Source organism: Rutidosis leptorrhynchoides, chromosome 2, assembly GCF_046630445.1.
Source record: "Rutidosis leptorrhynchoides isolate AG116_Rl617_1_P2 chromosome 2, CSIRO_AGI_Rlap_v1, whole genome shotgun sequence".
Taxonomy (NCBI): domain Eukaryota; kingdom Viridiplantae; phylum Streptophyta; class Magnoliopsida; order Asterales; family Asteraceae; genus Rutidosis; species Rutidosis leptorrhynchoides.
The window spans coordinates 338,980,177-339,001,978 of record NC_092334.1 but is presented as its reverse complement, the minus strand read 5'-3'; the positions used below and the strand labels follow the sequence as shown (position 1 = coordinate 339,001,978).

General features: G+C 34.0%; 1 protein-coding gene across 1 annotated transcript; it reads left to right on the top strand.

Annotated features, from left to right (window-relative positions):
* The first annotated feature begins 12,062 nt into the window (after positions 1-12,062).
* Positions 12,063-14,712, top strand: LOC139891920 (transmembrane emp24 domain-containing protein p24delta8-like). The gene is made up of 4 exons (XM_071874951.1): positions 12,063-12,272; positions 12,953-13,162; positions 14,360-14,436; positions 14,568-14,712. Exons 1-4 carry the CDS (start codon positions 12,117-12,119, stop codon positions 14,710-14,712), a joined length of 588 nt encoding a protein of 195 aa, XP_071731052.1. The 5' UTR covers positions 12,063-12,116.
* Positions 14,713-21,802: the final 7,090 nt, after the last annotated feature.

Here is a 21,802-nt window from a genome sequence, read left to right as displayed (position 1 = left end):
AATACACTTATCAAAATACTTCTACTTAACAAAAATGCTTACAATTACATCCTCGTTCAGTTTCATCAACAATTCTACTCGTATGCACCCGTATTCGTACTCGTACAATACACAGCTTTTAGATGTATGTACTATTGGTATATACACTCCAATGATCAGCTCTTAGCAGCTCATGTGAGTCACCTAACACATGTGGGAACCATCATTTGGCAACTAGCATGAAATATCTCATAAAATTACAAAAATATGAGTAATCATTCATGACTTATTTACATGAAAACAAAATTACATATCCTTTATATCTAATCCATACACCAACGACCAAAAACACCTACAAACACTTTCATTCTTCAATTTTCTTCATCTAATTGATCTCTCTCAAGTTCTATCTTCAAGTTCTAAGTGTTCTTCATATATTCTACAAGTTCTAGTTACATAAAATCAAGAATACTTTCAAGTTTGCTAGCTCACTTCCAATCTTGTAAGGTGATCATCCAACCTCAAGAAATCTTTGTTTCTTACAGTAGGTTATAATTCTAATACAAGGTAATAATCATATTCAAACTTTGGTTCAATTTCTATAACTATAACAATCTTATTTCAAGTGATGATCTTACTTGAACTTGTTTTCGTGTCATGATTCTGCTTCAAGAACTTCGAGCCATCCAAGGATCCATTGAAGCTAGATCCATTTTTCTCTTTTCTAGTAGGTTTATCCAAGGAACTTAAGGTAGTAATGATGTTCATAACATCATTAGATTCATACATATAAAGCTATCTTATTCGAAGGTTTAAACTTGTAATCACTAGAACATAGTTTAGTTAATTCTAAACTTGTTCGCAAACAAAAGTTAATCCTTCTAAATTGACTTTTAAAATTAACTAAACACATGTTCTATATCTATATGATATGCTAACTTAATGATTTAAAACCTGGAAACACGAAAAACACCGTAAAATCGGATTTACGCCGTCGTAGTAACACCGCGGGCTGTTTTGGGTTAGTTAATTAAATTCTATGATAAACTTTGATTTAAAAGTTGTTATTCTGGGAAAATGATTTTTATTATGAACATGAAACTATATCCAAAAATTATGGTTAAACTCAAAGTGGAAGTATGTTTTCTAAAATGGTCATCTAGACGTCGTTCTTTCGACTGAAATGACTACCTTTACAAAAACGACTTGTAACTTATTTTTCCGACTATAAACCTATACTTTTTATGTTTAGATTCTTAAAATAGAGTTCAATATGAAACCATAGCAATTTGATTCACTCAAAACGGATTTAAAATGAAGAAGTTATGGGTAAAACAAGATTGGATAATTTTTCTCATTTTAGCTACGTGAAAATTGGTAACAAATCTATTCCAACCATAACTTAATCAACTTGTATTGTATATTATGTAATCTTGAGATACCATAGACACGTATACAATGTTTCGACCTATCATGTCGACACATCTATATATATTTCGGAACAACCATAGACACTCTATATGTGAATGTTGGAGTTAGCTATACAGGGTCGAGGTTGATTCCAAAATATATATAGTTTGAGTTGTGATCAATACTGAGATACGTATACACTGGGTCGTGGATTGATTCAAGATAATATTTATCGATTTATTTCTGTACATCTAACTGTGGACAACTAGTTGTAGGTTACTAACGAGGACAGCTGACTTAATAAACTTAAAACATCAAAATATATTAAAAGTATTGTAAATATATTTTGAACATACTTTGATATATATGTATATATTGTTATAGGTTCGTGAATCAACCAGTGGCCAAGTCTTACTTTTCGACGAAGTAAAAATCTGTGAAAGTGAGTTATAGTCCCACTTTTAAAATCTAATATTTTTGGGATAAGAATACATGCATGTTTTATAAATGATTTACAAAATAAACACAAGTACGTGAAACTACATTCTATGGTTGAATTATTGAAATCGAATATGCCCCTTTTTATTAAGTCTGGTAATCTAAGAATTAGGGAACAGACACCCTAATTGACCCGAATCCTAAAGATAGATCTATTGGGCCTAACAAACCCCATCCAAAGTACCGGATGCTTTAGTACTTCGAAATTTATATCATATCCGAAGGGTGTCCCGGAATGATGGGGATATTCTTATATATGCATCTTGTTAATGTCGGTTACCAGGTGTTCACCATATGAATGATTTTTATCTCTATGTATGGGATGTGTATTGAAATATGAAATCTTGTGGTCTATTGTTATGATTTGATATATATATATATATAGGTTAAACCTATAACTCACCAACATTTTTGTTGACGTTTTAAGCATGTTTATTCTCAGGTGATTATTAAGAGCTTCCGCTGTCGCATACTTAAATAAGGACGAGATTTGGAGTCCATGCTTGTATGATATTGTGTAAAAACTGCATTCAAGAAACTTATTTTGTTGTAACATATTTGTATTGTAAACCATTATGTAATGGTCGTGTGTAAACAGGATATTTTAGATTATTATTATTTGATAATCTACATAAAGCTTTTTAAAACATTTATCTATGAAATAAAGGTTATGGTTTGTTTTAAAAATGAATGCAGTCTTTGAAAAACGTCTCATATAGAGGTCAAAACCTCGCAACGAAATCAATTAATATGGAACGTTTTTAATCAATAAGAACGGGACATTTCAGAGATATCTTGTACTTTGCGTTTCGTGGCTTGTACTATTATAATTTTTAGACGTTTCTCATCAATAAATTGAACCACTTGAATTATATCTTGTTCATTTGAGCTTTTTGGTCATTTGCGTCTTTAAATCGTCGTTTTCTTCTTTTGTCTTCGCACTTATTTATTTAAACGAATATTACATAAAAATAGAACAATTACAACTAAAAGCTTTACATATTGGAAGGATATTGATACTAAATATATGTTCATTTAGAGCACTATCAATATATATTTACATGTATATATATTTACATATTTATTTACGCACAATTGTTCGTGAATCGTCGGGAGTAGTCAAAGGGTATTTGAATATATAAACACAGTTCTAAATTTTTTTTTGAGACTTAATATTACAGACTTTACTTATCGTGTCGGAATTATATAAAGATTAAGTTTAAATTTGATCGGAAATTTCCGGATCGTCACATCTTTAACGGTTTAAGGAAGAGAATGAAGTTCAAAGAGATGAATGAATATCTAAATTTTTGTGGTGATCCTAGAAGAGAGTGGCGTCCATAGACAATTTTTGTGGTGATCCTAGAATATCTAAATTTTCAATCACTGTTAGCACTAAGGGGGAGATTTTTAAACTCAAAGCAAGCGGGTTTATAAACTGAAAGAAGGTGTTGCATTGGGAAAGGTCCTAGGGTTTACCCAGACGGTATATATATATATATATATATATATATATATATATATATATATATATATATATATATATATATATATATATATATATGGGCAGGATCAATGGGGAAGTAACCAATCGGGGAGAAGCAAAAAATTTTTTTTTTGTTTTTTTTGGAATTTTTTTTCCGGCATCAAGATCATACGAAAATATAAACATTTAGAAGAGACACTTCGTGATGAATGTTATTATTTAGGCGGAAAAACGATCGACAAAAATAACATTCAAGATAATATTGTTCGTGAAGAATATGAACGTTTTTTTTTCTTCATGTTTTGTGAAGTAAAATTTAGCCCGATTTAGAGTTTAGGGTTTAGGGTTTAGGAAATAAACCCAAAACACCAAACCCTAAATCCTAAACCAAAACTCTAAACCGTTCATGTTAAAAAGTCAATCTAAATCCTAAATCTAAACCCTAAATCTAAACCCTTAACCCTAAATTTCTAAACCCTAATATCTAAACCCTAATATCTAAACCCCAATAGCTAAAACCTCAATAGACGCTCGAAAATCACGATAATTGTTATATATTACTTCTTCGAGCGTTTTCCCGCCAAAATAAAAACATTTATCATAAAGTGTCTCTACTAAATGTTCATATTTTCATCTCATCTATAATGTTCGTGAACAAAGTTTTTTCAAAAAACGAAAAAAAAAAAGTTTTGCTTCCCCCCGCTTCCCCCCGATTGGTTACTTCCCTCTTGATCCTACCACTATATATATATATATATATATATATATATATATATATATATATATATATATATATATATATATATATATATATATATATATATATATATATATAGTAGAGGCATGTTTCTTAATGATATATAGGTAAATGAAATATTCTGGTAGAGCATTGTTCTATTAGAATGATACTTTCTTTAATTGCTACATATGATTTTGAGCTAGAACAACTTGATTTTAAAATAGGTTTTTAATATGGTAAATTGGATGAAAATATTTACGTAGCACAACCTAAGGGGTTTGTAGAAGCTAGTAAGAAAACAAAGTATGTTTGTTGCAGATATCTTTATATGGTTTAAAGAAATCACCATGGCAGTGGTACAAAAGATTTGATGACCATATGATGAGTCATGGATTCAACAGAAGTAGTGACGATAGTTGTGTGTACTACATATATAGAATATCATCAAGGTAAATATGTGTGCATACTCGTGTATGTTTAAGATATGGTCGTAGCTTGTGAAGATAAAGTGGTGATTAAAGAAACCAAAGATCTATTAAAGTCTGAATTTGAGATGAAAGAACTTGGAAATGAAAAGAAAAATACTTGATATGGATATCTATGGGGACATGAAGTTTAGGGTGGTAAAATTGAACCAAATTAGTTATGTCAAGAAAGTTTTAAGTAATTATTGTATGGAAGACAGTAAAATGGTAAATACTCCTATAGGTCAACAATTTAAATTGTCAAGTGGTGATAGTCTAAGTTTAGATGAAGATATGAAATCAATGTCATACGTTCCATATGATAAAGCAAAGGGAAGCTTGATGTATTTGATGGTATTCACTAGACCAAATTTAGCTTACGTTGTGAGTATAATAAGCAGGTATTTGGCTAACCCTAGGAAGGCTCATTAGGAGGCTGTGAATTGGATGTTGAAATATCTAAAGGGTACTTAAGATGTAGGTTTGACGTGTGGGATGAATAAATCTAATAAACGTGAAGTAATTGGTTATGCAAATATTGATTTTGCTAACAATATGGATAAAGGAAGATCTTTGAGCGGTTAAGCGTTTATTGTATTTGGTACTTCTAAGTTGAAAAGCTAGTTTAGAAAGATTTGTAGCCTTATCAACAACTAAAGCAGAGTGCATTGCATTAACTAGAGTTATTAAAGAAGCAATTTGGGTCAAAGGATTGTTGATTGAATTAGGAGTAAAGATTAGAGTTCATGTTGTTAATGTTGTTAATTGTGATAGCCAATCAACTTTATGTTTATCTAAAAATCAAATGTATCATGAAAGGACAAAGCATAATGTAAAGTTTGATTTTATCTGAGATATTATAAGTTCAAGGGAGGTATTTGTCGATAGCATATATATCAATGATAAAGCTTCAGACATGTTATCTAAGTCGTTACCAATGAAGAAATTTAGTAGATGTTTGAAGATGCTTGGAATAGATGGCGGTTATTTCAGTTCTAAATAATTTTGCCTGTTAGAAATAGGAGGTTATGTGTATATTATTTGTGGAAGAGAGGATTGATGATTTAGATGTTTGATTGATCTTGAAGGCTTTGTTTATTACTTGATTTGCTTAATTACAAATGAGGGGTGAAGCCCTCTATTTATACTACACAATGGACTACTCTAGAACACTTTACCATCCACTAATATCTAGATATTTCCTAAGTAATGATAATTCTAGACTTAGATATTTTATAAGATTTTTCTACACACTTTGACTACTACATATTCCATGATGTTTCTAGATAATGGGCTACAATCTTGATCCATATACTTGTATACTTGCAAGCCCAAATCCAAAACGCATAGCCCAAAAACAAGTTTAGTTTCCAACAGCCCCCCTTAAACTTGATTTTGTCACTCCGGGCATATTCCGTAATCTCTGAAATGTCTCGTGTTTTAGGGGCTTTGTGAAAATATCAGCAACTTGGTCAAATGACTTCGCGTACTTTATCTGCACCTCTTTATTTGTAACACACTCCCTGATGTAATGGTATTTCGTATCAATGTGCTTGCTTCTATCATAGAAGACTGGATTCTTCGCTAGAGCAATCACAGACTTGTTATCCACATATACCTCCGTAGCTTCCTTTTGGAAAAACTTAAGTTCATTTAGTAACTTCCTGAGCCATATTGCATGACAGGTGCACGATGTTGCTGCTACAAACTCGGCTTCACACGTTGACAGAGTCACAATGGGTTGCTTCTTCGAGCTCCATGTGAACGCCGTATCTCCCATATAGAACACGAAACCACTCGTACTCTTACGATCATCTATGTCTCCAGCCCAATCACTATCACTGTATCCAACTAGCTTGAAGTGATCAGAAGGCGAATAAAACAGGCCATAGTCAATCGTACCTTTGATGTAGTGAAGTATCCTCTTGGCCGCCTTCAAATGATTTATTGTAGGTGCTTCCATGTATCGACTTACTAGTCCAACTCCGTAGAGAATATCTGGCCTCATGCAGGTTAGGTACCTCAGACTTCTAACTAAACTCTTATATTGTGTTGGGTCCATCAAGTATCCTTAATCATCTTATGACAATTTGAGATTGCAATCCACCGGTGTATTCATTGACTTGCAGTCATTCATCTTAAACTTCTTGAGCACCTCATTCGCATAACCTTCTTGGGATATGAATATTCCTTCTTTCTTTTGTTTTACCTCGATCCCAAGATAGTAAGCCATAAGTCCAATGTCGGTCATCTCGAACTCCCGAACCATTGCTTTCTTAAACTCCTCAAACATTTTGGGATTACTGCCAGTGAATATCAAGTCATCCACATATAGGCACACAATCATAACATCTCCTTCCTTGCTTACTTTGGTATATAGAGCATGCTCATGTGGGCATTTTGTAAAGTCATTTTGCTGGAAATACTTGTCTATCCTGCTATTCCATGCTCGAGGCGCTTGCTTCAACCCATATAAGGCCCTTTTCAATTTCAGCACCTTATTCTCTTGGCCTTTCACGATGTATCCCAAAGGTTGTTCTATATAGACTTCTTCTTTTAAGTGGCCATTAAGGAACGCAGATTTGACATCCATTTGATAAATCTTCCAATTATGTTGAGCCGCAAGTGAGATTATTAATCTTATAGTTTCTAGACGAGCGACGGGAGCAAATACCTCGTCATAGTCTATGCCGGCTCGTTGACTATATCCCTTTTCCACCAACCTTGCCTTATATCTTTCAACTTCACCTTTGGAATTCTTCTTGGCCTTGTACACCCATTTTACACCAATAGCCTTATGTCCCTTTGGTAGTGTGGCAAGATCCCACGTATTATTCTTCTCGATTGCTTGAATCTCTTCGTCCATAGCACATTTCCACTTTTGGCTTTTTGTTGCGTCTTCATAGCTTATTGGCTCACAATCGGCAAGAAGGCAGAACAATGATAGATCCCCCATAGGCTGTGTTACCTCGTACAACTCCTCAATGCTCCTTGTGTGATGTTGTAGCCTACTTGATTCTCCTCCTGATGTTGGTGTCACTTCATTAGGTGTAGTGGTTGGAGTATGTGGAGAGTGCGGAGATGGTGTACCAGAAGGTTCTTGAACTTCTAGATATTCTTCGTTCTTTGCAGTACTCTCAAATGGATAAGGGAGAAAGTCGTAGTTCTCCTCTTCGGGAACATTCCAATCCCATGTTGCTTCTTCATCGAACACCACGTCTCGACTTGAGATTACTTTACCATTCTTGGGATTGTATAGCTTGTAACCCTTCGAACTTGAGTCATAACCCACGAATATGAGTTTCTCGCTTTTATCATCGAGCTTCGTCCTCTTCTGATCTGGCACATGAGCATATGCCACACTTCCGAACACTCGAAGGTGTGAGATGCCGGGCTTCCTTCCACTCCAAGCTTCAATGGGCGTTTTGTTCTTGACACTTCTAGTGGGCGAGCGATTTGATAGATAGATCGCACAGTCCACTGCCTCATCCCAAAACTCCTTAGGCATCCTTTTGCTCTTTAACATACTCCGGGCCATATCAAGAATGGTCCTATTTTTTCTTTCCGCAACACCATTTTGTTGAGGTGAATACGGAAGAGTTAGAGGACGTCGTAACCCGTTGTTGTCGCAAAATTTCTTGAATTCCTTGGATGTGAACTCTCCTCCACGATCGGATCTCAACGCCTTTATGGTGAGACCACTTTGATTCTCCACAAATGCTTTAAACTTCTTGAACATTCCAAAAGCTTCCGACTTCTCTTTTAGAAAATAGACCCATGTCTTTCGACTAAAATCATCAATGAATAGAAGAAAATATCTATTTTTACCAAAAGATGGTGGGCTTATGGGTCCACACACATCCGTGTGAATAAATCCTAGAGGTTTCTTCGCTCTACTAGAAGCTTCTGTTGGAAAACTGTTTCGGAAGTGCTTTCCTAGAAGGCATCCCTCACATATTTGATCCGGATGATTAATTGGAGGCAAACCCTTCACCATTCCTTTACTTGATAATAATTTTAACCCTCCAAAATTTAAGTGCCCGTATCTCAAGTGCCAAAGCCAAGAATTATCTTTGAAACATGCTTTTAAACATCTTGGAATGTCATGTTGAATATTTAGCATGAACATCCTATTCGTTGACATTGGCACCTTAGCAATCAAATCTCCTTTTTGGTCTCTTAAAGAAAGGGTACGATTTATCATGTGAATATCATAGCCTTTCTCTAAGAGTTGTCCAATACTCAGTATATTCGTCTTCATATTAGGCACATAATACACGTTAGAGATAAATTGATGCCTTCCATTTTTCAAGCGGATGAGAATCTTACCTTTGCCTTTAACCGGGACTTTAGAGGAATCTCCGAAGGTGATATTTCCACTAATTACCTCGTCTAACTCCACAAACATGTTTTTGTCACCGCACATATGGTTGCTTGCACCCGTGTCGAGATACCACAAATTTGATTCTCCGTTATCTTCACCTTTGCATGCTAGTAACAAAGTGTTTTTCACGGCTTCGGTATCTTCTTGCACTAAATTTGCTCTTTCTTGCACGTAATTGTTTGATTTCTCGCATTCCGAAGCATAGTGGCCAAATTTATGACAATTATAGCATTTGGTTTGAGAATTGTCATACCTTGGCCTTCTACTTGTGTAGCCTCTCCCGCGACCTCTTGTCGGGTAAAAATTTTGACTTCTTTCTTCATTTCTGTAAGAACTATAACCTCCACGTTTGATATATCCTTGTCCTCGTCCTCGGCCACGTACTTGACCACGACCTCGTTGACTCGTTTAATGAGTCTTTTCACTGCTCTCTTCCTTGAAAGACAGTTTTGCTTGTAAAGCTTGCTCCAATGGCTCCTTATTATTCTTATTGAACCTCTCTTCATGGGCTTGTAGTGAACCCATGAGTTCATCGATAGTCATTGATTCTAGATCTTTAGATTCTTCGATGGCTACGACTATATAGTCGAATTTCGAATCTAATGATCTAAGAATCTTCTCAATGACTCTTACATCACTTAGAGTTTCACCATTCCTCTTTAATTGATTGACAATCGCCAAGACTCTGGTAAAATAATCGGAAATTGATTCTGAGTCTTTCTTATTTAAGGATTCGAACTCACCTCGTAGTGTTTGTAGTCGAACCTTTTTCACCTTTTCAACTCCCTTGTGAGAATTCTCCAAGATCTCCCATGCTTTCTTGGCGGTAGTTGCACTTGCAATTTTCTCAAAAGCTCCATCATCTACACTTTGTTGGATGATGGAAAGAGCCTTTTGATTGTTCATCTTCATTAATTTTTTCTCCTTGCCGAGAGGACCTTTTTCTGCAGGTTCCTCATAGCCTTCCTCCACAATCTCCCATAAGTCTTGTCCACCTAGGAAGGTCTTCATTTGGATGCTCCATCGATCATAATTATCCTTTGTGAGGCGACCAAACGTGATGACATTGTTGTCCATCATCTTGTCAAACCAAGCTCTGATACCAATTTGTTAGAAATAGGAGGTTATGTGTATATTATTTGTGGAAGAGAGGATTGATGATTTAGATGTTTGATTGATCTTGAAGGCTTTGTTTATTACTTGATTTGCTTGATTACAAATGAGGGGTGAATCCCTCTATTTATACTACACAATGGACTACTCTAGAACACTTCACCATCCACTAATATCTAGATATTTTCTAAGTATTCTCATGATAATTCTAGACTTAGATATTTTATAAGATTTTTCTACACACTTTGACTACTACATATTCTATGAGGTTTCTAGATAATGAGCTACAATCTTGATCCATATATACTTGTATACTTGCAAGCCCAAATCCAAAACGCATAGCCCAAAAACAAGTTTAGTTTCCAACATTGCCTTCGTGATATAAAAGTTATTAACAAAGTCAACCATGGTCAATATAACTTCGTGGACTAAATGGTGTAACATTATGAAGTCCATAGGTATATTGTGTAAATAGTTAGGGGTATAATATGTAAATAATGGTCAAGTCGTTATTTTTGTTATTCGTCATGTACCTATAAAATCTGCTGATTTGGGGGGTATTCTATGTAAGCTTTTGAAATCAATTTCAATCAATAATAAGATTTGTTAAGGGTTTAGGATCATATTCTGTTCTTGTATTAAGATTGATTTGCATCAATTTTGTAAGAAATTTCCTTAATTTATAAATGTAAACCTTACGATTACATACATAAGTAAACCGAGATCATTATAATATATGTTAGATCATTAAACATGCTGGTTCATATTGATTATTGTAAATCTTAACCGAATCTTCTCAATTGATTGACGTATTTAATGAAACACGCACCGGATACATCATCCGATAACCGTCAATCACTCATGAGAAACCTTCTGTACACGGCAAACGCTATTCGGATGACATAAATATATGTTAGATCATTAAACATGCTGGTTCATATTGATTATTGTAAATCTTAACCGAATCTTCTCAATTGATTGACGTATTTAATAATACACACACCGGATACATCATCCGATAACCGTCAATCACTCATGAGAAACCTTCTGTACACGGTAAACGCTATCTGGATGACATAAATCGGACGTCATGTAGCATTCTAGTAATAAGATCAAATCCATCAAGTATTTGAGAATCCGTCCAATGTTCAGGCTAGTCGGTTATGTTTACGCGTAAGCCCAGTACAACGCAGTGTTACACGTAAACCCTGCACATGGCAGTGCGCACATGTGTCATCTGTATGCCACGTAAGTCCGACATATCATCCCTAAGCAGCTTGGGCCCAACTCCCGATGTATGCCAGCCAAGAATAGAATGACATGTTAGCATGGTAAGACCTGTGACAACACTAAGTGTTTCCTATAAATATGTTATTGTCATTCCCAAGAATCACAACAAGTCACATCCCAATCATTCAGACATCCCAATCATTTATTGAGATTTGGTACTTTCTCTCTCTAAGTACTCTCTCACTACCCGACTCAGTATTCACGCAATCGAGTTCATAACCGAGTCGAACCCTCATAGTCGGATAAGAATTTGTCACTTCAATCATCGTCATTAAAATATTAACCGCTTCATATGGTATATTAATGCATATTAGTGATATTTTTATTGGTCTTCGTTATAAAAATGTAATTAAAAATTTTATTAAAATTTTTTAAAATTACTTAGTAAAAAAATACAAAATAAACATTTGTATAAAAAGTACGTGAAGTTTGCGAATTCGCGCGTCATAATCTAGTACATAAAATAATGAGCAAAAATTAAGTTAAAACTTAAAACTGTCAATATTCTGTTGATTAATGTATCTCTTTTTTTTGTAAGCTGGTTGTAACCTAACGACGCCGTACATTGAGACCAATGGATCCGAGTTTGCAGATTTCTCCAGTTACTTCATAAATTCCCCAATTTCCAGGGCTTTTATTTTAATTATTCCCCAAAAACAAAATAATAAAATGTTGATTAGATCTAACAGCTTATTAACGAGCATAATCATTATCATAATTATTGTAATAGTAGTGTTAGATTCATCGCTATTAATGGTGAAAGGAATGCGATTCGACATCAAAACAGGAGCCACAAAATGCATAACAGAAGATATTCAATCGAATTCGTTATCTGTTGGAAAATATAACATCATCGATCCTAATGAAGACTATCATCATATTCCTGATTCACATCGTATTACCGTCAGGGTCAGTCCCTCACCCTTAACTTCTAATCTAAAATGATTTCGTAACGTTAAGATATTATATTTATTAGTCTATTACTAAACCTATTGTTTAATGATATTATCCGTAATTGGTCTTAGGTTTAAACTTTAAACCCACTAGTAGTATATTTGAGGAGGTTAGTGAAAGAGTCAGAAAACACAAGTCACCCACCCTTAACTTCGAGTCACGCTATAGAAAACTCCGAGTAACTTGAAAAAGAAAAACCTTATCTGTTTTAATCCGTGATCACAACCATTAAAGTTAAATTATCTAACTTGACGCGTTAGTGATGTTAGACTTATGATCATATATTGAAACATGAGAATTGTACTCCCACCGTCTCATTCTATTGTCCAAATATTCCTTTTTATGCATGTTTCAAATTAATTATCCACTTTTGTAAATGAAAAAAAAATAATGTGATAAATTTTTTTTATGTCCGTACTTTATATATGTAAGACCAAAAGATTGATAAAAAGTAAAGGTAAGACTTGAAAGTTAACAAAAAAGTACATATGACAATCATTTTTTCTTAAACATATGTTTTTTTGTCTCGTGACAATAGATTTGAGACCGAATAAGTATTAATTTCTTTGTGAATTGAATGCGAAATGAAATTTAGTTTAATGTATAATGGTTTTATGTGATGTGTTGAAATACAGATAACGTCGCCACTTGGGAACAATTGTCATTATGCAGATCAAAAAGATTTTGGTACGTTTGCGTTTACTGCAAATGAGGATGGGGATTATATGGCTTGTTTTTGGGTGGCTAAACAAAATCCACCTACAACACTTACCATTGACTTTGATTGGAGATCTGGTCTTGCTGCAAAAGATTGGTCTAAAGTAGCTAAAAGAGGACAACTTGAGGTGAGTTTTTAGTACGTACTAGGTTACCTCAACTTTAGTTTTATGTTGAAGTTGATTTGTAAATAGTTAACATATCATATCTATCATTTGAGTTTTCTGATTTCATATATATACAGTATACCTACATTATTAAGTCTTACTAATAAATAATTTGTTTATTAATTCTACTCGACGCACATAATTTTCTAGATTTTGATTTTTTTTTTTAAATTATTTAATGAAATTTTTAGTTATGTAATATCAAGAGGGTAGGCTATGTAAATCTTAATTTTTTTTTCTTTCAAAATATTAAATTAAAACTCTACATTGAATTGAATACTCTTTATTAGGTTAGTAATTATTGAATTTGTCTTGGATATGTCCAGGACAGTCTTCATAGGCAGCAAATAGTCTTTTCTATCTTGCTTGTTTTTGTTCGCAAGACAGAGGTAGACGAACCTTTGGGCCAACAATTTCTTTTCTTTGTTTTTATTATGTGTTTTTGGTACAAAATATAATGGTATATTTGTAAATGTGTGGTCTAACTGTCAGGATAACGTTTAATTCTGATTTAATTCGTAGTATTAGTGCTGACATGTTGCTAAGGTGACAACTAAGAAGTTTAGTTATAAAATTTTGGATAAGGAGTGGATTTAATACTACTCGGTAGTAGTAGATAGACTCATAGCTGTATTTTTTTTTTTTCTTTATTCTGTAAAAAAACGAATAATATATAACTGGACATTTTCATCGAAAAATGAAAGACACCAAACAACTGATACAAACCAAAAAGAGAAGGTTCATAACTACAAACCAACCTAAACCAAAAAACCTCTAGTAAACGCTATCTAAAGCCGAACTTAACGAGACAAAAGCCAAACTCTAAAAAATTACCAAAATACCCAACTGTTTATAGAACCATGCTAACCAAACTAGAGAACTATCACACAAAGAAAACAAACAACATCAAACACCTTTCAAACCAATCCACTAGAGCTCAAAAACGTTTTGAAATTGTTAACAAACTCATAGCTGTATGTGAGTCTGTTTAATTATAAGCATTTATCTGCTTAGTAATAAGGATGTTCTATCATGCTCATTTAAAGTGTTATGCTGAATTTGAGATTGTTAATAAAACCTTTTGCATTTATTTTGAGCTTACAAAATCATGATGCAATATATTATTACATAACTTTGTATTTATTTCTTTTTGGTTAGATGATGGAAATTGAGTTGAAGAAATTGTTTGATACTGTTGCCTCCATACATGATGAGATGTTTTATCTTCGCGAGAGGTGAGCATATATACAAACTTCAATTCATATATTGATCGACCTATATAACTACTTGTGTTGTTATTACTATCCAAAACTGGATCTTGATCTGGATATTGATTGATGTTTTGATGTGGAATGAATGAATGTAGGGAAGAATCGATGCAAGATCTAATTAGATCAACCAATTCGAAGATGGCAACATTTAGTTTCTTTTCGCTCATCGTTTGCTTAGCAGTGGCCGCTATGCAACTTTGGCATTTGAAGACGTTTTTTGAGAAGAAGAAGCTTCTCTAGCTTTTCTCCAAACTAATTTTTTCACCATGGTTCGGTTTTTTTGTTCCATTATGATCCATTTGGTTCGATTTTATGTAGAATTTTTAATTTTTTATGGCTCGATCGTGACATTTTTTATGACTAGTTTTTGTGAATTGCAAACACAGTTACAAGAAAAAAATGATTTTTTGTTGTAGGCTACTTCTATAAGCATGCATAAGCGATACGTTAAAGTGTTAAAGTGATGAGCCTACATGTATTGTTAGACCATTTCTAGTGGTCACGCTGACGTCAGAGGCAGTTTTTGCACTTTTTGCCCAAAAAGCGCAAACTGGCTGTGAGTCAGCAGGGTCGGTTTATGACCTTTTCTAACAGTCAGGGTCACTTTTTTGTGTCAGTTTTCAGTATGGTCCATCAGTTTATTATTTTTTAAATTTTTTTTATTTGTTACACATTTTATATATAAAAAAAATATTGACGATTATTAAAAAATAGTAGAACACGATTAAAAAAAACTAATAATGAAAAATCCTAAACACGATTACAAATTTATTAAAAAAAGTCCTAATCACGATTACAAATTTATAAAAAAAAAGTCCTAAAACGATTCAATTAAAAACCTAAAATTAAAAGTTAAAAAACTTAAAGTCCTAAAATTACTTATTAAATCCTAAAATTACTTATTAATTCCTAAATAATATAAAAAAAAAAAAAAATTAACGTCCATAGCTAGTGGGAGATCCTGAATCATGCGAAGACGTATCATCATCTCGACCGTTCCCCGCCAGAAGGCTCCACACGTTCCGACAGTACAACGTGATACGTTTGTTCTTCAGTTTTGCTATTCCGACCATCCGTTCCCACACGGCATCGGAACAAAACGCCTTGAACAAATTCGTGACCTCGTCACAATACCAAACGTCGGCGGCTTCGAAATCAACCCTATCGCGTATAAAACTTATTACGCGTTCTACATCCCAGCCGGTGACGTCTAGATCGTTGAACGATTTAGTTTGCCCGTCGTACCAATAGTTTCGATTGTCGAAAAGTTCACCATCGTGATGAAAATCGAGGTTGATGTAGCAATGGTTGGCCATTTTTATGATTTGAAAATTGTGGAAATGGGTTTGATTGTGTAAAATTTGAGAGTAAAAATTAAAATGTTGTGTGTAAAAATGGGATGCAATAGGTTATATTTATATATAAAATTATGTATTTAAAAAAAAAATGAGTAAACGGCTCTATAGCCGTTGAGGGGACACATACGCCACGTGGACCAATGAAATTCGACCAGCAAATCTAACGTTTTTTTTCGTCATAGTCCTAACTAACGCCCCAAACTAACGGAAACTGACGCCCCATTAACGGCCGTCAGTTTCCGTTAGTTTTGCCACCTAATCTGACCTTGTGACACTCATACTTTAGATTATTTTTTTATATTTAAAGTGTAATTAAATTGTATAAATCACCATTAAAATTAACTATAGATCTCATATGTTTTTAAAATATATGATTAATTATGATCTAAGTAAATAGTCACAAAATATAATTAGTCGATTTCGAGACCTCTTTACATTTTTTTCCTAGATAGTGATACATTAATAGTGTAACCTGATCATCCTAAAATATAATAATGATATGGTAATGAGTGTAATCATATTTGACGTGGTGATTCTAATATATATATATATATATATATATATATATATATATATATATATATATATATATATATATATATATATATATATATATATATATATATATATATATATATATTCAAATGATCAGGAGCGAACTTTGGTACCAACGAACCCAGAGAACCAAAGAAAAAAAACACAAATACGCTATGAACATGAATCTAAATCATCAATCAAATGTGGTTTAGACGATTCAACATGAAAGTTGTTTAAAATGTTGCATATAATGCTCGTTAATCGAAATTATAACCTGAAACATCATATAGATCATGAATTTGAGTTATGAAGAAATTGTTGATTTTTTTCCCCAAATCTTTGACTCGCGAATTCGAGCTCAAATCTACTAGTTCGAATTTGAAACATTGCAAATAGATTCACGAAGTGAATCCTAACATATCTGCATTTTTAATTTTTGTCATAGACTTGAATGTGAGAGACGCATCTACCATATTCACTTAATTTTTGAGAAAAATATGATGACTGTTAATAAGTTATCTTTTATAAAATGTTGAATCATATTGTATATACTGAATTGTCGTTGGTGTACATTTAACTTAACTTAATATGTAGTATAATTGCTTTTTCACAGTGAATTTGGAATTACATCTTGCAAATAGACTTGAGAGCCATATACAGATTGAACTCGATCTGTAGGCAGATTGAGTTCAACCTGTGACAGATTGAGTTCAATATGTCATAGATTGAGTTCAATCTGTGGGCACACTGAACTACATTATCACAAATGGGTCAAAATTGCCACAGATTTAAAATCAATCTGCACACAGATGGGTTTAATCTGTAACATCCTGAGATCGGGCCTAGGTGGAAATGACCACAAACCCATTTTCGTGCTACAGTCGCCTACAAACTTTCAAAAAAGTGCTAATATCAACATTTTATAGTTTTGACCTGTTACATTCTAATTTTGACCTGATAATTTTTTTTATTTTTTTTTTTAAGAATTAAGATCCAATCCACGAACGACTCGTTTTGATTTTAACCAGTCTAGCCGGTAGCAAGTCATTTTTGTTTACATTGGTACACTTTTTGAAAGTTTTTGTTTACATTGGTACACTTTTTGAAAGTTTGTAGGCGACAGTAGGACGGAAATGGGTTTGTGGGCGACATTGGTACATTTGTGTAAGTTTGTAGCCTATTTTTCGCTTTAACCCTTTTAATAATTATATGTTTATAATTATTTGTGTATTTGGTTAAGACCAATTTGTGACAAGGGTCACAGAACATGTTTATTTATTTAAATTGGACTTCGTTTGGGTCACCAAACTACGTACGAAAGATATAAGATAACTGGTAAAGACCTGTATGTGATGGGATATTGCGTTTAACACTAATATCTATAAGCTAGGAGTTAACTTTTTCTCTCATTTTTTTGAAAGTTCTAAATAGAACCCGTACTTGTTTATCTCCTTCACAAACCTTAATCTAATCCAAGTGATAAATTGAATCAAGAGGCTTTAGTGACTGATTTCTAGCATCCTTGTGATCATCTAATCAGGTTTGTTTGCTTGAATTCGTACTTTAATTCATAGAAATTGGATTTTGGGTCTAAATGGTTTTTTTTATGAATTTGATGCTTGAATCTTGCTAATTGATGTTAGTTAATCATGTTAGATGCTCAATATATGTTATTTTTATGCTATATGAGCTTTGTGGACTGTTAATCGATCATAAACATCCTCAATTTGGGATTAATCTAGTTTGTGTACAAAAGTGTGTTCTTGAAGTATTGGTTGAATTTGTTGTTGTTTTGATGTAATGTAATATTGTGGGAACACTTTATGTTCCTAAATGTTTTATAAACAATATGTGGTAAGTTTTGAGGTAAAAAACGAGTTCTGGAGAAAGAATTGGTCAAAAATGGCTTAAAACCGCCACTTTTGCAGTTTTAGCAGCTCAAGAACACACTCGGTCGAGTGTCTTTAGACACTCGGTAGTGTGTCTTTTCAGTGGGTAGTGTGTCTTTTCAGTATTGTGTGAAAATTGTTTTGGTCATAACTTTCAAACCGTAACTCCGTTTTTGATGAATCAAATATCGTTGGAATCGTAATGAAGAGTACTTTACTAAGGTAAACTTTTAAGAAGCTAGATAAAAATTTAATTTGGTTAGAAAAAGGGGTTTTAGCGTGTATGTCTTGTTTTGTACGCACTTGAAGGTCGTTATTGAATGGAATTAGGTTATAAACTTATCCAATGATGAATATATGATGTTATGACTCAGTTTAAAGTTATGATTGAGTATATATGTATATATATGGGTGTGTGTGTGTGTGTGTGAATATGCATATATGTGAGTATGTATACATATTATCTAGGTATATATGTAAGTGTTAGTTTATATATATACTGTGATTGTGATATAGTTAGTATTGGAATACGATTACTAACTTATTCAGTATTTGTTCTCAGGTGATATGGACGAGGAGAAGACTCGGTGACATTAGACTACCGAGTGCTGCCGGTATCGGTGAGTGGGACTAACTGGAGTATATAGTATAGAGTACCATGTTATATTATGATTGTCATGCTTGTTAGATATACTTACTAATATAGTTAGTTAGTATGATGTGATGACTGCATGTTGGTTGATGCTTGTTTGCCGGAGCCCAGTGCGTCCCTATTGTGTGGTTGCCTAGGTAGGAGAGATCAACCTGTGGGTTGGGTTCCTCATGTGGTTGCCTAGACAATCGTGGTGTATATATATGTGAATGATGCATCTGTCGCGTGTGGATTATGTATATACATATAGTGGTGGAGGAACTTCTGGTAAGCTCCAGTCCGATCAACTGGTGGTTAATGGTTTGGCCGAGCCACCAGAGTCTCTGTAGATGGCACTTGGGTGATGTTTATGTGTTAAACTATGTGACGTAGTTAGTATAACAGTTCTGTATGCTATTACCTGTAGTTAGTTGCACTCACTTAGCTTTGTGCTAATCCCCCACATCTTCCCTGCAGGTTATAGATATGTTGTTTGTTAGTTATCAGGGTGAAGATGGGATGCTGGAAGATATGTTTGATAAAGCCGGAAACTCTGATGTCGTGTCTTTTATATTAAAAGCTGTTTTAATGTTTAATATAACACCCGGTCATTTATTTATTGACGCGTTTATTGTTAATGGGATTTTATATATATACATGTTTATATTATATCTATAAATTGGTCTTCCGCTGTAATTAAAAAAAAATTTGGGGTGTTATAAGTTGGTATCAGAGCGTAGGTTTGGCAGCATGTGCACGGAAGTGACATGTTCCCAAACCGCGTGTCGTGTCAAACATATCTTGGGGGTGGGTTAAGTGAATGAAGTAGGTATTGACGAGTTAGTTGGCAGAAACTAACAGATTATCTACTAAGCTTTTGTGTGTGAGATGTTGTGATAAGACATGTATGAAGATCGATTCCACCCTGCAGGTGCCCCGTTGACCCTCAGTGCTGACAAAACTTCTGTGGACATGTTTGATGCTGATTTGGATGAAGGACTTGACGAGTATTAGTTGACGTGGCTCCAAGGATAAGGATTCAGTTGCATAGTTGATGAGGGTCAAGGGTGCGGGTGTGATCGAGGTGTTGATAGATACAGAAGATGTCTTCTTATTTATAAAGGTACATTCTTGTTACATTACTGTAATTATTATTAATATTGGACTTGTAGATTGTGTCCCTGCCTTTGCCGAATTTTTTGTTTGTTGTAATGATAATCTGTGACGATTAGTGTTTCTAGTTGCAATTGATTGATTATTCCTATAAGATAGAAGTAGATGACAGTTGACGGATCCAGATACGACGATTGTGTCTGGAGCTACCCTTGCCACTATCGACATTTTATTCCCTTAGACTGACTACCATGTTCTGTGAGACTTTATAGATATGACCTTTGTGATATGGTGTCATGCTATTGTGAGTTATTTGTTATATAGCCTGTTATACTGTACGTGAGATTACTGTTGGCCTAGACGGGAAGAATTAAGGTGAATGATTTGTTAGTGTTAACCAAGGCGAATATGAAGTCCTTTCTTTACCATTGACTGATGGGGCATGTGTAGTGACCCATAGAGACTGATTAGGGTAGTGACCCCTTGATGATTAGTGAAAGTACCGAATCCTATTATGTAACTATGTGAAGTGTAGTTTTCATGCTTGTCGACCGTGACTGAACCAGTAGATGACGGACCCTGTGATATTGTAGTATGACGGGACTTGTTGTGTTAGACTTAGGTGAAATATAATTCCTTTCCAGGGATCGACGGGACACACGTAGTGGCCCGTAAGGATTGGAATAGAGTAGTAGTTTCCTTGTCTTCTCATAAGAGGACTCAGACCCTGTTTGTTGCTGTCATATGTAGGTGGTTTGCGTGTCACGTATGATGTTGACTTTTAGTTCAGATGATTGTGACCGTAGTAAGACCTTGATGAATCGCTTTTCCTACCATAAACTAATGTGAGTTGGTGGTGACCTTTAGGAAGTAAGTTTGAATGGGGCTTTTCATGTAGTCTTGACTGAAGATAGAAATACTATATTTTGTCATTATGTGAGGAATATTACTAGCCTGACTATACCATTGCAGGATTGGACTAACTATGTAGGACTTGTAGAGTTGTCCTGAGAAGTTGTTGACTTTTGTGAATTGATGTGACTCATTAGATGTCAGTATAGGAGATGTTCGTTTAGTAACTATCTTGAAAGTAGAGAAGACCTTAACAGGAATAGGAGTTCAATTTAAGCTGAATTATGATGAATATTGACTAGGTCGGGAGACATGATTAGAACAGTGATCGTATTACTGTTAAGGTAGAATCATTGATCTGGTAGTTCGATAGTGACTGTTGTGAATATTTTTTCTTTTAAAGATTTGAATGTAAGGTCGAGGACGGACGATAATAGTATTTGCAAATAAGACAAAGTAAGTAGGTAAGGTTTATTTGATGTTATTAAGATCAAACTAGAACCGAGTTAGGTGTTTACTTTCAAGACTCTTGCGGTTTTGATAGTCTTAGATTGTAAAATCTATTAGTTTGGGATATAGTGGAGATTTATAACTACCAGTGACTTGAGAAGATATACTGTGTTTTATTGACGAACTCGATTAAGATCTTGTTCTGAAATACTCGAAATGAAAGTGTGATTTAGAATGATGTATTACGTCTGGCCAGCGGAAATACATTGTAGTAAATCATACAGTAGTTTCGAGAGTCGGAAGAGATGTACCAAGTGTTAGATCAGATGTTGTTTGACGATTAATGTGATTTTCGATGACTATTGACCGAGAGTTGACTTTTCTGACATAGTAATGCTAGTTGAACAACATCTGGACCTAGGCTATTGATGATCGAATAAGCTTTAGTTTTGAGTTTTAATGAAGTTCTAAGCAAAATAAAGACGATGCAGAGATAGTTT

Excerpts from the sequence above, each read along its gene's own strand:
- LOC139891920 (XM_071874951.1), top strand. The coding sequence starts at position 12,117 with ATGGTGAAAGGAATGCGATTCGACATCAAAACAGGAGCCACAAAATGC. Across the intron at positions 12,273-12,952 it reads CACATCGTATTACCGTCAGG|ATAACGTCGCCACTTGGGAA; the intron begins GTCAGTCCCTCA and ends GTTGAAATACAG. Across the intron at positions 14,437-14,567 it reads ATGTTTTATCTTCGCGAGAG|GGAAGAATCGATGCAAGATC; the intron begins GTGAGCATATAT and ends GAATGAATGTAG.